This window comes from Saccostrea echinata, unplaced genomic scaffold (assembly GCF_033153115.1).
Source record: "Saccostrea echinata isolate AGI-Se365-2 ecotype Australia unplaced genomic scaffold, CSIRO_AGI_Sech_v1 ptg000009l, whole genome shotgun sequence".
NCBI lineage: Eukaryota > Metazoa > Mollusca > Bivalvia > Ostreida > Ostreidae > Saccostrea > Saccostrea echinata.
In genome coordinates, this window is record NW_026889758.1 from 48714815 (window position 1) to 48732430 (window position 17616).

The following is a 17616-nucleotide window of genomic DNA, read 5'->3' on the forward strand; positions in this document are numbered from 1 at the left end:
AGTATTATCTTATATTCCCAATATTGTTGCAATTGAAAAATATCATTGTGTTGACGGCATGGCCAGATAATAAATCTGTCATATGTAAATGCATGGTTACAAGCAATTTTTATTCAAATTCGATAGATGATACTATATAAAAAGAGTTCCTTGATACTTTTTGTCTTTCTGTTGTTTACAGTGTACAACCCACACCTTAAATTATTTCAAAACTTGCACTCTCCATTGCAAAAATATATAGCAAACGCACAGTATTATGAACAAACACCAATCAAGTGGTTTATCTCCTGTCGCTGGAATGTTCGTGATGGATCACTTATCTCAGAAAAATTGTACACTGTTTAAATGTGAGTAATATCTCCTAACACACTCTAATAGTACATATTCATGAAGTCAGGAAGATGGTATAATATTGCAAGAAAAAACAGAATTTGTCACTTGTGTTCATATTAGGAAGCTGGAGACGAAGTCCATTATTTATTTAAATGCACTTATCCGTACATGAAGAATTCTAGACTCGCACGTTTGTCCAACTATTATTACATGTATACAAATCCTTGTGTATTTGATTTTGAACAATTATTTAATATAAATAGCAAAAATCAACTGATTAAACAGTGTAACTTATTGGGATCATAATGAGAGAGTTAGCTCTATTGGTTTATGATTTATGCTCTTTTCAATTTTTTTCTCACGCATGATTTATTGTAAATATTTCATGTTTATAATATCCTCTCTATACTGTTACAGTTTATATAGGAAATATGGAGATAATGAACAGCAATCAAGCTCAAAAGTCCATTGAAACAAAACAAATCGGGAGCAGAGCAAACACGGACCTCTAAAAAACATCAGAGGCGGGATCTAGTGCCATGGAGGAGTAAGCATCCCCTGTCGAGCGGCCACACCCGCCGTGTACTCCGTGTCATGATCGGGCAAACGGAAAAATCGGTGTTTAAATTAGTATGAAAAACGTCAGTCAGCATTCGACTTTATATGTATTTGCTGACAAGGCAATTGTATCTACCATAGAACTTACGAAATGATGACTTTAAACTAAACTGTTGATTTCCTTGTTTCATCAACTTGTTTGTCAATAGCTTGCCTTGTTTTAGAATTTGTTCGTTAGTGGAGCATGCTCTTGCGTATCGAATCAACCGGGAGATATAAACCCCATTTGCAGGTGATAAGGGTATATTGCTACTTAAGTAAGGGAAGTTGACGATAGAAAAGTTGAAGTCATCACGTTTATCATAAAGTTCATAAAGCACACTGGGTTAAAGCAACACAATTTGTGTGATTTGTTTCATTTGATAATTTTCAATGATAATTAAAAACATCTAATGGAATCCAGTAGCATATTATATATTTCTTTAAATGAAAAACAAAGTCAAACATTCTATAAGAGCATAAACATTTTTGTCAAAAGTATGAAATACGATACAAGTGATTTTATATCCTTTAGAAATCGTGCACAGTAAGTAGTCCTAACAGATAGGATTTCTGAATTGATAATTTTTAAAAATCCAATTTTCACTGTTCCTATTCAACACATTTTTTTTTATTTCTCACAAAACATCTTTCTTGTTCAACCTCAGTGTGAAATAATGCGATTTCGGTGAAAATTTTTTACACTTCGTGCTGTATAGTATTATTTTGCAAATCGTGAAAAGGTAATTTGTCTGTAAAATGAAATTAAAGTGTATGTAACAGGACGTGTGTAAGAACGCTTCATTTTTAAACTTTCTTCCTTCAATCCGAAAAGGGACCTTTTCTTCAATTCAATGTTACTATCATTATTCATTAGCATACATTTTAATTTCAATATTATACTAATATAGTATCTGATACATAAGATCTTGCAAATCAATAATATTTAAAAATTTATATGGTCTGCAATGTCCTTCCTCATAGATTTTATTTTATCATAAAACTCCGAAATATATTTCATTGCATTCTTAAAAAATATTTCATCACTTTCTTTGACGTGTATTCTAAGATACATGAACATGTAATACACGATAATGTTGGTAAACAGAAATTTCGGTCATCCTTATTATGGAAAGACATCGATTATCCACATGTGATACCGTTTCGACTAATATGTGAAACTAGCTGGACTACTACGCCTTTGTGTTAAAAAAAAGATTTTATAGCGTAAAACTATTAGTATCTGTACACAGTGAGGTTCTCGTGCTCAAGCATTCTTTTATTGCATTTACGAGATCTTAACTTAATGATAGTTTTAATTTTTCAAAATCACCTTGACTCTGTTACAGAGAGAAAATATATATAAGGGTCAAGTATATTTTCTATCAAAATGTATCTTTAAAAAGTTTGGAAACTATATTTTGTACCTACCCCCAATTCTCTGCACAACAAAACTAAAATATAAAGTTACTTGGATTCAGTGTATGTACAAAATGACTTCTCTAAATAAAAATTTTGCCTTCTTTCATCGATCTAAACCTCTTTAAGAGCCTAGATTCCCACTCCAAATTTCAAGACATTCACTTTGTTTTTAACGTCGTGGAAACAGTTGTGTATATGTCTCCTTTTGGACCAGTAATTCGGCTGTCTTCTAGATTGTCTCTTTTACAAACAGAGGCATACACATCCCCCGTCACCTCTCCAATGATCTGATTAGTAACTGTGTTGACAGCATCACTCTGTTTTGTGATGTACTCTGCTGAATTTTCTTTGTCAAAACACTTATCTTTCACTCCGTCATTTTTTCCTTCAAAATCTGAAGCATTGATTAAAGAATAAATACCATCCTGTACTGGAAGTGAGGTCTCTATCGTATCAATGTTGCTTTCCTTCACTTTGTCATTTCCCCCCTCAAAATCTGAAGCACTGACTAAGGAATAATTCCCATCCTGTACCGGAAGTGAAGTTTCTATCGTATTAGTGTTTGAAATTGCACAGTTTGACATTAAATCAAAAGTTTGTTTTTCAGAGTCTTTACTTTGACGTTGATTTTTCTCACCATATTGGACGCCATCCTGAGGATTTAATGTGGTCGTGGGTATGACTTTCTCGTTTGTATCAAGTTCGTTTAAATCAGATCTTTTACAGAATTTCCTATTAAATGAAATTTGATATATTTTTGACATTCTCAAAATTATATGACCATGGCAACATATTGTTCATATGAAATGACCGACACACATATTATTACCAATATTAAACATTCTTCAAAAATTATTTGTTCCTGATAATTCTCTTACTTTTTAGACTTACATTTTGATGAACACGACAATAACGATTGCCCCAGCTACCAGTGCAACAACCACTCCTCCAAGTATAAAGATGAGAATCATGCTAGATTCCCCAGCTAGAGGGTGGTCAGAAAATTGATCTTCTCTGCAGTCTATTTGCAGATGACCCCCTGCACATGAAGAGAGTTCATATATAATATTACATATATAACATTTAATTAAGACTCGTATTGCAGGCGATGTGTTACAAGATTGCAGATAATGAGTGCATCTTTTGTTTTGAAGTACCTTTTATTTCAATCCATAGAATTGTTGATGCATTAGTTTGCCTGACATCCACGTCAATTAAAACGTCATCTAGTCCTTCTAAACAGGCCAAATCCTTATTGTAATGAAATGCACCACTCCATTCTGTTATAATGATGAAAATTTATACTCCTTTTTCAGTGTTTTAGAATTGCTACATATTTTAAAGCAATTTACACACAATAAGATATTACACAAATTTTGGGCCTTGTATCTTCATCTTTATTCTAGTAGTTTAGTGTTTCCTTTCCTTTGTATTTTATTTTTATTGTTCACGAATGATAATGGTAATACAAATGAATATAATATTTTGAATATATTATTTCTTAAATTATTTGAACTGGTAGCAGACTGTTATTTCTCTGTAAAAAGATAGACATCATTTAAAAAGGCCAGTTTTAAGTTCATCTGAATTATCTCTCTAGCTATTTGTGTAGAAACTATTCAATAGTTCAAACTATATTCATTAAAACTAAAATATAAAATGTGATTTCTCTGTAAAATGATAGAAAATATTTACATAAACTAGTTTTAAGTTGATTTGGATTACTTCTTCAGCTAATTTGATATAGGAACTATTGAATATGCATATATTGTAGCTTAAATTATTTTATTAAAATTTTAAGCAAAGTTTATTTCATACAATTTGCCTAACTAAGCCCTTCCCCCTTTGCTTTTGTTTACGTTTACCAATATTATGCAATAGACATGCTGATTTTCGTGTCCATCAGTCATTGGTCAATAGGTCAAGAATAGCTAGTCACGTGACTTCTTATCTTTCGATGGTCCCGGACAGCGTCAGTACCAAGCTATTATTGTCTTCATTAATCCATAGGATTACTTAATAATCATCGATCATCCGATTTGTTTGTTTGTGTATTTACTTTCAGTGTACTTAAATTGTGTTTTTGACGATGCAATTCTGGGAAAAACATTGCTTATTCCTTATTACGAAATTACTATCTCAGAGAAAGAGAAACCAGAGAAGGAAGATATCCGACTTAAAAGGTGCCTTACTATTGCTGAGTTTTTAACCGCATTCGGAAAATATAAACGATGCATGTGCCAGGCATTCCCTAATCGCAGAGAAGAATTAGATCAGTATGAAGCCAATATCATCGACATATACAATGTTTACGGAGAAAGATTTTATGAGTACCACAAGCTATTTTCTCTGAGAAGTGCCAATGCCTTGGCCGTTCACAAGATTAAAGTTGACTGGTCTGTGAGAGACAGAGATCTCATTCAACTCATAGCATCTAAATCCAGATCCTGCTCTATCTGCTCAGAAGTTTTTTCATGACACTAGGTTTTGTCCTCAATCACAGAGCAATTCAGCAACGACTTCTCATCAATCCTCAAACAGTAATACAGATAAGCATGGCAGAAAGAGGCTGTTACACGATGGACAGGAAATCTGTAAGAATTTCAATTCTACTAGGAAATGCGGAAGAAACAACTGTCCTTTCCTTCATATTTGTAGCCAATGCAAGAACAAGGATCATTCATCGCTCACTTGCAATTCAAAATCCACCAAATCTAAGAATACATCTTCCTCTACTACCACTCCCAAATGACTATCTGTTCCAGGATCTCCATGCTCAACAATTAACATTCAACAGTTGAAACTAGAACTTGAAAATCTTGAAAATCCTAACTTTGTTGCTTACATTCTAGATGGTTTTACTAATGGGTTTGACACTAAAGTGCAGAAAACAGACTTGAAAACACGAGAATGCAAAAACATGAGGTCAACTGCACAGAATATGGATACTGTTAATGAGTTGCTGTCAAAGGAAATTGAAAAAGGTTTTCTTTCAGGACCTTATGAGGAACCTCCTTTTGAAAACTACAGAGTATCTCCTCTCGGAATCGCCGAACATAAGTATTCTAAAAAGAAAAAGGCTAATCGTGGATCTTTCTGCACCTCACAACAATGAAACTCACCCAAGTATAAATGAACTCATTGATAAAAATCAATGCTCTCTTTCTTATGTGAGTATTGATGATGCCATCAAAATTATTGTGCAAAATGGTCGACGCTATCTGATGTGCAAGACTGATATTTCAGATGCCTTTAAACTTATTCCCATACTACCTTCTCAGTACCATTTATATTGTGTGAAGTGGAGAAATTTATACTATTACTACACTCGTTTATCCTTTGGATGTAGATCTAGTCCAAAGATCTTCGATCAGTTTTCCCAAGCAATTTGCTGGATAGCACAAAACAATTACAAAATCAAATCTATACTGCATTTGCTGGATGACTTCCTAACCATAGATAGACCAGATTTTGATGCGGATCGGACTATGGCCCTCCTGACAATGATCTTTAAGAAGCTGAACGTTCCAATTGCTCTACACAAGACCATGAGCCCAGATACTGTTATGGAATACCTTGGAATAATTCTCGATTCTTCTAAAATGCAAGCACGACTTCCTCCAGATAAAGGTTTTAGAATACGAGAAATGTTGGAAACTTTCAGCGTGAAGAAAAGCTGTACAAAACGTGAATTGTTGCAACTTTTGGGACATTTGAACTTTGCTTTTCGCGTAATCGTACCGGGAAGATCATTTGTTTGTTTCTTATTTGTTGAGCCTAGCATCTTCTGTGGGCGAGCTTCACCATTACATTCATCTGACCTCAGAGTGCAGAGAAGACATCAAAATGTGGAAATTGTTCTTAGATCAGTGGAATGGCATATCATTTTTCTATGATATCGAAAGAACTCCAGCTAATAGTGTGCATTTGTATACAGACGCATCTACCCTTGGATTCGGGGGATATTTCAAAGGTCACTGGTTCAGTGACAAATGACAAATGGCCAGATGATTTACCAAGTGAACAAGACAAGGACATATCTATGGCGCTCCGTAAACTGTACCCTATCGTTGTAGCTTCCATTCTCTGGGGACATCGTTGGTCTACCAAAAGAATACTTTTTTATTGTGACAACTTAGCTACTGTGAATATTATACAAAAGGGGCGATCTAAAGTTCTTTCTATTATGAAACTAATGAGACAGTTAACCTGGTGTTCAGCTAAATACAATTTCTGCATTTATTATGAATTCCCACCAGGTAAAACTTATGTAATCGCACATGCTTTATCTCGATTTCAGATAAACAAGTTCAGAAGCCTAGCTCCTCAAGCAGACAGACACCCTCATTCTTGCCCACCCTGCAGGACGTCCTTTGGAAACCTCTCACAGAATAGAAGCATTGATGGAAGACTCCATATCCGTTTCAACTAGAGCTACGTACCACTCCGGATATCAAGCCTTCTTAAAATTTAGCCGTATGAACAACACGTGTCAAAGTGTGTCAGAATCTACTTTAATGGAATTTGTCACCTACTGTTACGATTCCATGAACCTGTCTTACCAAACAATCAAACTTTATCTCCGCGGGATTCGACACCATCTCATCCTGCTAGGTATGCCTAACCCCTTCACCGATTTGGCAGGTAATCTACCTAGATTGCACATGCTACTTAGCGGTATAAAAAGACAAAGTCAATCCTACCATCCAAGCCGACAACCTATTACTTACAATGTGTTACAAGACATGTGCAGTGTGCTTCAAAAAGGTGTGAACTCAAAATACACGGATACATTGATGACAACAGTGTGTGGCTTTTTTCGGTTTCCTCAGATGTGCAGAATTTACATGCAAAGCAGCTTTCGACCCTCACGTTAATCTGTGCGTAAGCGACGTACAATTCTACAATGACCACGTCGTTCTCTTCCTTAAACAATCCAAGACTGATCCTTTCCGAAAAGGATTAGGGATCAAGTTGTTCAAAAATAATTCCGTATTATGCCCATTTGAACAACTAAAGAACTACTTATCTACAAGAAATGCCATTTTTGATCCCAAAATGCACCTCCCCCTGTTCATCATGGAAAATGGAAGTGCCCTCAGTCGGTGTAATTTTTTGACAATGTTAAGGGATCTACTGAAGCGTTCAAACCACGGCGACAGCTACATCACTGGACATTCTTTCCGAATTGGTGCTGCTTCATCTGCAGCAAAAGCGCGCATCGAAGACCACCTTATCAAATCACTAGGAAGATGGACCTCCGATTCATATACGAGATATAACAAAACACCAGACTCAGCCATTAAACACGCGCAACAGTCCATGCTCATCACCAGTTGACTTTTGCGAGAGATTCTGAAAGCATTGTTTAACAGTCTGATGACTCGGGCACCATTGTGAATGTGTACATAGTGTTTAATTCTCAATATTTTTAAACTTAATGTTTCCTGATTACAGATTAATTTTTATGCTCTCATCAGGGATGGGGTGATTGAAAAAAGTAATTGTAATTGACTGTAATTAATTACATATTTTGAAGTAATTGGAAGTAATTTGTAATTGAACATTTTTTCAATTACTTGTAATTGTAATTTAATTAATTACACTGAAAAAATACCATGTAATTTCAATTACTTTTTCAATTACATTCAATTACTTTATATAATACACATTCATGATATATTGTCACCACTACCTCCCCATTTTACTGGGTTTTTATTTTATTGTAAAATATATCCTCAATCCTTCAATTAAACAAAATCTTAAGTTAATGTTTACAAACAAATAATTAAATGATTGGCTTGATAATAATAATCTGGTTTCTTTCTAATCATTATGTAAATTTTGAATTTTTTGATCTATGTTTATAAATATGAATTTTGAACCACCCTTCTTAGGTCTATTCAGCTATGAAACACACATTTATTATATTTCAATCTTTGTTGTTTGATCAATAATATAGAAAAAGAAGGTGTGTGTCATTATAAAGTTCTCTCTTGTTGGGAAGAGATAATTGCCCTCCAGATCACAACTGTAAATTGCAATCAAAACAAATCAACTCCTCTAAAGAGATATTCATTCCATAATTTAGAAGACAAAGCCAATGGAGATAATTATTTCAATTTACAATGCTCCGCTAGCTTTCGAAAAGAAAAACTTTCAATTTGATAATTATTTTAACATCTAAACAGATTTTTATGAGTGAATTTTTATCTGTACAAGTATTATTTATGAAGTATTATTATTTAACATAAATAGCAATTTAGGATGTTCAGGTTACCTTCAAGAAAATATTTAATTTGAGGGTTACAGTTGCGACTCATTTTACTCTGTTAAAATACCCACTTTTAATCAAATATCATAAGCCATGAAATTTGTGTACATGTAGGTTTTGTGTGGTGGAAACTGCATCAATCTTATCTCGAATAGTTCTTTATGAGATTCTTTAATGTTTTGTAAATAAATATTATAAATTAAACCACAATGATACACAATGCCTATAACATATTATTTCTTGTACTCTTTGTGCAGAGGCTGAGCTTGTATACAAATAAATGATATTCTGTATATTCATTGACAAGGATTATAAAAATTTTCAAAATAATTAAAAATGTAATTTGTAATTTAATTAATTACTTTTGCAAAGTAATTGTAATTTAATTAATTACATGTCTTAGAAAGCCTGTAATTTAATTGTAATTTAATTGAAGAAAAAGTCAAAGTAATTGTAATTTAATTAATTACTTTTTAAAGTAATTGACCCCATCCCTGGCTCTCATTCAAATTTATGTATCGTTTATAACTTGCTTTGTATTTCTTGTGTCGCTATCTTGTTGTTATATTTTTCTTGTATAAAACGGCTTACTATGTCGCAGTCTTTAGACATGTTATTTGTAATATTTTTCTTTTTTCTCGGTTAAACAATCTTGTTCTCATTTTCAATTTATCTCATAATTAACATGTATTTATTACCATGGCGTACAATTATAAACACTTATGGGGCACTCAGTCACTCATATTTTCGTTCCTGAGTTTTGGCCGTATTATTGTCATAATTTCCCCATTACAAATTTATAATCAGCTAAAACTTCCTTGTTAAAATTCTAGAGCAGAGTTTACAACTTTCATTGTAGCAGTACACTCGTACTGGGGAATTTCTACCATGTGAATCTTCCAACTCTGTCTTGCTGGGTTCAACAATTTTCGTTGTGGCGATGTCTCACACATCGGGAAGATTCTACCATGTGGATTCTCCAGTCCAGCAAGTTCTTCATGGGTGACTGAGCCAATTTTGTCCAGTATTGTGTATTTGAATTTGTAATGTAAATATTTTTAGTTGTCTTATTTGTTGTTTGATATTTGCAATAATGTTGTAAGATAAAGAACTCTTGAACTATGCATATGCTGGAATGTTATTAGATAAAGACATTTGAAATACCATACTTTTTTTGTATTAGAAATAAACATTGAAAAAAAGATGTGTATCTGATTGAGGATTAAGTGGAGGATTCTTAAAGCATGATCGAGCGAGGAAAAGTGATGCCTTACCACACAATGAACAAGCATGATTCAGAAAGAAAGGGGGTATTTGATTGAATAATGTTTTAAGTCGACCCTATATGTAACGCAGTCGATCATGAAAGAAAGCTTTCTTATCAGTACTTTCTCGGCTGTGTTAAGGAAGGAAATGGAAAATGCGATCTAAGTACCTTCTTAAAATGCATTATTTTAAAAAATCTTTATAACAAAGTAACTGTTTACATGTAGGAATAGTAATATAGATATCCATAATGGATAGATTTGGGTCCGCAAACAGTACCATTTACATCGCAAGTATCAGTTGTGTGTCACGTGACTGGTATAAAAATAGAATTGTTAAACTGAATGCGCTAGTGCAAGGGCATACGCATGTTTTTGGAGAAAAAAATTGTTACACATTAAAAAAGATTTACATCAGATACCCGAAAAGTGCTGGGAGCTAGTTTGAACTGTATCGGAAATACTCGTAATTTTGCTGAAAATGCGTACAATAGCTAAAAACTCCCACTTCGCTTAAATTTTGTCATGAATAAAAATAATGTTACGCCGACCAGAATCAGCTCCCAGCACTTTTTAAAATATACATGATGTGACAGTTCACCTGTCAAATTTATATTGTGCCGTTACCTATTTTCGATAGTATCCTAATTTCGATAGGCTACTTTTTTTAACAACCATTCGGAAACCCTGACGTCATTTTTCGGAACGCTTCTCCTAAAATTAGCATCAGACGTAGAGTGTTAAAAAAAACCTAAAAGATCGAAAATTATGCCATTTAGAGAGGTAAGATATTATTTCTCTATTTATCTATTCAAATCACGCCCTTTCCTCATAATGCAAAAAATCCACCTAAATACCCTATCTTTTAAGCCTGAAAACAACATCTGATCACCCTTAGTTGTCGTCTGTTTAAAAGCTCTGTGTTATGGTCTAAAAATAGATAAGCCTCACTTTGAGCAAACTTCCGCTTTAAAAAAAAAGTATGGAAACCCGTTACATGTATTTTACTTTAAATTTCGAGATTTTTCTATGTTTTAAGATTTTGTTTCTGTTGCTTTATTGTTTGTTTCCTTGTAGATATTTTCCATCCAAAGGGGAAATTACAAGAACTATAGTCCAGAGGCTTTGGATAATGCTTTCCAAGCAGTAAAAGGGGGGATGAGTGTTCATGGTGCTGCCAAACGGTTTCAAGTTCCCCTGACAACTTTAAGAGACAGGGTGGATGGACGAATAAGTATTGATGTAGCATCATCAGGACCCCCACCACTGTTTACTCTGGAACAGGAATCTTACATAGAGGAGCATGTAAAGAAAATGTCTGAGATAGGATATGGATATACCCGTGCAGAGGTGCTGAACCTTGCCTCTGACTATGCTGTAGATCTCTGTATTAGGGAAAAGGGGAAAGACTTAACAATGAAGTGGTATTATAACTTCATGAGGAGGTGGCCTGAGCTTCATGCAGTAAAACCATCAGGGTCGTCAGAACTACGAGCAAAAGCCGCATCTCCGGAATGTATTAGCAAGTACTTTGAAGAGCTAAAAATCATCATTGACAGGTATGGACTGGGGGATAAGCCTCAACTTATATTTAATGTTGATGAAAAGGGAATAAACACAGGTGGGTCAAAGCCTCCAAACATTGTTGCAGCAAAAGGGATGGCAGCACAAGTTGTAACATCTGAGAGGTCCCAAACAATTACTGTTATTGGATGTGGAAATGCTGTGGGGTGCAGTATTCCTCCATTTCTGGTGTTTCCAGGTAAACGTTTGTTACCTGGATTATTAGATGGTGCCACCACTGGCTGTGATGGGACCATGAGTGACACAGGCTATTCAAATACTGAAATTTTCAATAACTATGTCAAGAATCATTTTACCAGATATGTCTCTGGGAACCCCGGACAGCCGATTTTGCTTTTGTATGATGGTCACAGAAGCCATACATCTCTTTCATTAATCCAGTGGGCCCGTGAAAACAACATCATTCTTTTTGTCTTGCCTCCTCACACGAGTCATCTTTTACAGCCGATGGACGTTGGCTGTTTTGGTCCATTCGAGACTCTTTATCAGCAAGAAGCTCATAAATTTATGCGACAGAGTGTCGGTCGTTCAGTGACAAGGTATGACGTGTGCAGGCTTGTATGCAAAGTTTACGACACTGCCCTTAGTCCTCAGAATTTAAGATCAGCCTTCAGGAAAACTGGTATTTATCCTCTAAATTCATCAACAATTAGTGAAAGCAGGACTTTACCATCTCTTGTATACAAAGGCAAGGTAGACACCACCAAAACTTCAACAACAGCTACTGTTATCTCTGATGAAAAAGTTACTTCTACTGCTGAAAGCTTTTTCAACAAGCGTGGTGGAGAGGTACTCTTAGCTGTGGAGAAGGCAAAAAAACCAAGAAGAAATCTTAGTTCCATAATTGCAGGGAAAGCCATAACAGAAAAGAATGTATTTGATAAAATTCAGGCATACAATGAAAAGTCGGAACACTCAACAAAAGGAAAAGGGAAGGGAAAAGGAAAAGGGAATGCAAAGCTAGTGGAAAACCAAATTGCAGGTCCTTCTAAAGATACAACAGGTCCGTCCAAGGTTTCAAATACTTCACGTCCATCAGTTGATTTGTCAGATGAAGAGTCATTAGCTGATGAGGAAAAGTGTTGTGTCTGTGATAGACTGGAGCCTGAACAATTGAAGTTTAAGCCATCGAGTTTGTTAGGTGGGGACAATGCCAATGTGGACACTGGGTGCACCTGTCCTACTGTGTGAAGGAAAAAGTAATCAGAAGAGACACACAAATCAAATGCCCTCATTGTGTTTGACATTCTTATTTCAGTCAGTGATTCCTGACTTGAACTTTCAATTTCATTAAAAAAAAAAAAAAAAAAAAAAAAAAAAAAAAAAAAAAAATTGAAAAAATTCTATTAAATGTTTTGGTTATTATTTATTTATGTTAAGATCGTTGAAAAAAAAATAAACAAACAAAAGAAAAAAAACAAAAACAAAAAACCACAACATATTAATTCAATTTTATGTTTTTATGCCAATTACTGTGCGCCATACTTGCTATCGAAAATAGGTGACGTCATTCAAAAACAACCCGGATTATGGCGGATCCAAAGAAAGTTGAAACAGAACTGGAATTCTTATGATTTCAAAAACAAACTAAGGTCAGATATATTTATGTATTGTTGACTAATAATACATAAATAGTTAAGGTGAGAAAAACATAGATGCACAGATTAAATTTGTGACTAAAGTTTTACACTATCGAAAACCGGTAACGCCAGGATATATTAACATGGCAGTGTACAGCAGTGATATTACGAGAATATTATTGAGATTATTTTATCTACAAAGTGCTGCACTTTATCTGTATTGAAGACAGATCAATATTACTTATGGATTGATCACGTGTGGATATTAACACGTCTTATAATTTAATAGCACATGGTCGAGATCGTCATTCCATGGCGGCCGCCATTATTGTTTACGAATTTGCATGTGTTAACAAAACATGCCGATTACAACTTTTACGCATATGATTATAAACACCACCTACCTCCGTCGAAGTATTAGCCTTCTTTATTCTTGTTTTTCTTGTTTTTAATTACTGGCACTCGAAATAATTACGTAAAATCCATTATTTAATTCCTCTATATAATTCAATTGGGGATGCAGTGTTTCCGGTTTGGAGAAGTTGCCAATACTGACGTCATGTGTGTTCTACGTCATGAGATTACATTGGTAACTGTGCATTTCCGGTTAAATTCCTATATATACAGGTGCATTGGCGCAGTTGCGGCGGATTGGGATTTGAGAGAGCACCACTTACTCAGCTTAATAGTAAGTTGGAGGAAAATATTCGGGTGCCAGCCTTAGCCTCCAAAAACCTCTCATAAAATTAGCATACTTGAATTTAATAAGTTTCACCCCCCTTTTTATTTTTCATTACCCACTTACCAATCCCAATACACCCAGGGCGGGGAAGACTGTAACTTAAAAATAATATGGTTTGTCTTTATTAAAAGTTATTATAACTTCATTCTCGACTTCCGTTTTCTCTTTTCGGGTATTGTCATGCATTAGAAAATTGTTGTACTGAGAGACTTACGCTCGGACACGTTACACATGATATAAGCAATTGATATTCCGTATTTCAGCTCCAACAGTCTAGTCTATGCCCTTGCACTTTTGAGGTTAATTAGGAATACAATATTCGTGTTAGCGATATTCTTTACATTCTCTGTCGTTGTGCAGCTCCGTAGCATCTAGATAAATTGATAATCTACATAATTGTCTTAAATAAATTATTTCCTTTCAATTTTATTGATTAGATTAAAAATTGGCGATGGTTTCATATTTATTTAAGCATTTTTGTAATTATTAAACCAATGGATCCACTCCTCTGGATCACTTGTACTGCGTCAAGTCAAGGCTAGTGACGTCATTTATGACATAAGATTTGATTCTAATTACTCGGCAGTATTGTTATCAAATGTTGTGATTTTACATGCTTTTATAAATAATTGATAAAATAAACGAATGCAAGTTGCCATTTACGCATTATCATGTAGTTAAATTGATTTTTGTCGCTTGTGAAATTTTTAATGACGTCACAATGAAACTTCACACACGGTGCATCACAAAGTGAACTCAGGTCTTCCTTAACGTAGCTGAGTTGGGCTGATTAGATAACCGCCCATATACCGAGTGTCTGGAGCACGAAGAAGCATTGAAGATGCTGAAAAAAAGAAGATCTACATTTATGTACATCATTTTCAGGTGTGCTATTCTGCATGAAGAAGACTTGATTGAATAGTTACCGATAAATACAGCTGAAATGTGTAAAGCTGCTCATCCACAATGTGGGTAAAATATTAGTATTGAATAATGAAAATAACAAAAGAAGGAAGGACGAACAGAAGAAAATGGAAATTAGAATCCAGATTTCAAGATGATTACAGATCCTTAATAACATCAAGTAAAATCCACCAAACTATTTACCAAGTCTCCATATTTTTTTCTTCAGAAATTGGGGATCGAGAGCATTAAGTATGGTCGAGAACATTGAGACAGAGAGATCTTAGTCGAGTTTCGTAGGGGTGGTGGTGAGGCAGATAACGAAACATTGCTTAGACTTTGTGTCATATGAACGAAGAAGTAAGGTATACGTGAGGGTTCTTGGAAACTGGAATTGTTGTTTCTAAGAACCAGGGTTACCTGTGCAAATCTGGTTGCTGCTATGACTGATCCTCAATTCTACACTGGTCTGCTCCAAGATTCGTGATGCATTAATCTTTCCTTTTACAAAGCACCTTGTCTTTGTACTCACTACTAGATACACAGTCCCTTGCACATTGACTGTGATATTGTTTCCGACGTGAATAACATCTTTAGCTATGATTTGAATGAAAGCAATTAATCAAAACAGATATAATTAGAAAGTATTAGTCTTTCATCTTTAAAAAAAACAAATCGAAAAAAAAATTATGGAAATTCTCTTACTTGCTAAACATTCGTAGTTTGCCATGTTGCGAACTTGTTGAAAAATGCTGTTTCCCCCGAGTCCACATGACGCAAGAAATTTTATTACTGAATAGTAATAGTCATCATAAGTCAGAGTGCACATCCTCATCCGATTACACTTTTGAAATATATTGAAATATGACGTAAAATCTCCATCAAAATCAGCGGGAATTGACAGCAAACATTCTTTTGATGTTACGTTATCATACTGTAAGCAATACTTTTCGTCCATATAATAAAGATTTAGTGTGCTTCCTCCATATCTCATATTTTGTCGAGCTATGTAAATAATTTCATCAAGACTACACTCTATCTTGTGGTAGTTATCAGAGCGATCAAGGCTGTTCATTGGTGTACATTCTGTGTGATGCTGGTTATTGGGTTTGCAATAAGAGACACAACCTGTAATTTATATTTCACTATATTTTAAAGATTTTTCTTAAACTGCTGAGAAAAATAAAAATAAATACATAAATAAATGTTCTTTTATCAATGCCTACCTATAATGAAAATAATCCAGACGAATAAATCCATATTCGTGACGAAGTATAAACTTTTTGGGGGATGAAATGAAATTATAAGATTCAACTAAGCTGGTGACATGCCAGATTATAACAATAATTGCAAACGGAAGGAAATTAAAAGAAAGAGATACTTTGCTGAGAAAGGAAATGATAACTTAAAATCCTAAAAAAAAAAAAAACAATGAACAACATTGTACAACATTTATATTGCTTTTAACATCTCTATCTTTTTACACCCCAGCTTGAAAAGCGGGGATGCATAGCAATGGAGGGTGCCCTTCCGTTCATCCGTCTCTATGCTTTTCCCATTCTCTTATCCGCAACTCCTCCTATATCAATGAGTAAATTTTAACGAGATTTTCACAGAATCTTTATTACATAGAGCCATTGTGAGCTACAAATTTACTTTTTGAGCGGACACATATTTCAAGTTTCCCACAGCAAAACATGGACACTGCCAATCTTTCTAAATTATCGAAGGAGTAGGATCTTTTTTATCCGGAACTCCTCCTATACTACTGAATAAAATTTAATTAGTCTTTCACAGAATCTTTATTACATAGTGCCATTGTGCACCTCCTAATTTATGTTTTGATTGGAGGGGTATTTGGGCTTTCCTATGGCAAAAAATGGACTTTTCCATTATTCGCATGTAAGAGCGGGAGTATCATTTTGTAATATCACAGCTCACTTACGTCTAATTTTAAAATACCCCTCGTCCCCATTATTTCTTTTAAATTATTAAGTCTTCTTAAGAAGAAATGAAAGTAGTCTTGTCAATATCTGGTTTAGATAAGCAATTCAGCAGGTTTTAAATTGTTAAAAACTTTTTCTTCAATCTTGGAAGAAGCAAGGATTAGATTTTTTTGTCGGTACCAATTATTTTACAATGGTATTACAGGACGTTTTACACTCAACCGTGACCAAGAGAAACTTATACAGGGGCTCCAGAAACAAAAGGAAATGAGGAGAAATATGGCCGGCTAAAGATAGATTTCCTTCTACAAATTATATTCATCTTAACCCTCTATATATAATTAATAAAATAAATATCAAGTAGAATTCGTTATTATATGTCATTTGAAATCACATATTTAGAGAAAAAATTCAATTTAGTTGATAGATCAGACCCTTGAAACCCCATGAAGTGCAGGAGGAATAAACAAGTTAATGGTTCACAATCAAAATAGACTTTCAAAGAAGCTCAATATTATATCAGATCCGTTCCTTCCTGTTAGACAAATGAGATGAAATAATTTTGGGATTGCCATTCAAAATAGAGAAGCTTGACCTTTACTGTCACAAGCTTACAAGCTGCACTAAAAGACAGACAAGATTACAGACGAAGCAAAACAAAAAATGACAGGAAATGAACGTAAATTTCCCAAAGATTAAAGAACATACCTGTATGAAGTAAAAAAAAAGATTCGAAACAACCATAAGATTAACCTTTACAAATTTTTTTTATAGACATAGAGAGAAGAAGAAAAATAAGGCACTAATCAACACATATGCGAAAGCATAACTATAAATTACATTGGACAAAAATAAAGCGACACACTTTAAAAGACAGTAGAGAAAGAAGAGATATAGAAGATATGATTTAAGGATGAGGTCGCAATTTAGCAATTTAACATGAAAAGGATTGCAATAAATGTTAGCAAAA

At 34.3% G+C, this 17616-nt stretch overlaps 1 protein-coding gene across 1 annotated transcript; it reads right to left on the minus strand.

Annotated features, from left to right (window-relative positions):
• Positions 1 to 1469: 1469 nt before the first annotated feature.
• LOC133182974 (uncharacterized) lies at positions 1470 to 15612 on the minus strand. Its single transcript, XM_061317879.1, has 5 exons — positions 15406 to 15612; positions 15121 to 15297; positions 3510 to 3632; positions 3244 to 3391; positions 1470 to 3084 (listed from the first exon to the last, which is right to left on the minus strand). Exons 1-5 carry the CDS (start codon positions 15533 to 15535, stop codon positions 2511 to 2513), a joined length of 1152 nt encoding a protein of 383 aa, XP_061173863.1. The 5' UTR covers positions 15536 to 15612; the 3' UTR covers positions 1470 to 2510.
• Positions 15613 to 17616: the final 2004 nt, after the last annotated feature.

What these genes read in the sequence shown, in the direction of transcription:
- LOC133182974 (XM_061317879.1), bottom strand. Translation starts at nt 15,535, where the DNA reads ATGAGGATGTGCACTCTGACTTATGATGACTATTACTATTCAGTAATA. An exon ending in CAGCAACCAGATTTGCACAG is followed by an intron (nt 3,633 to 15,120) that starts GTAACCCTGGTT and finishes TCATTATAACAG; the next exon opens with AATGGAGTGGTGCATTTCAT. An exon ending in ATTGTCGTGTTCATCAAAAT is followed by an intron (nt 3,085 to 3,243) that starts GTAAGTCTAAAA and finishes TTCATTTAATAG; the next exon opens with GAAATTCTGTAAAAGATCTG.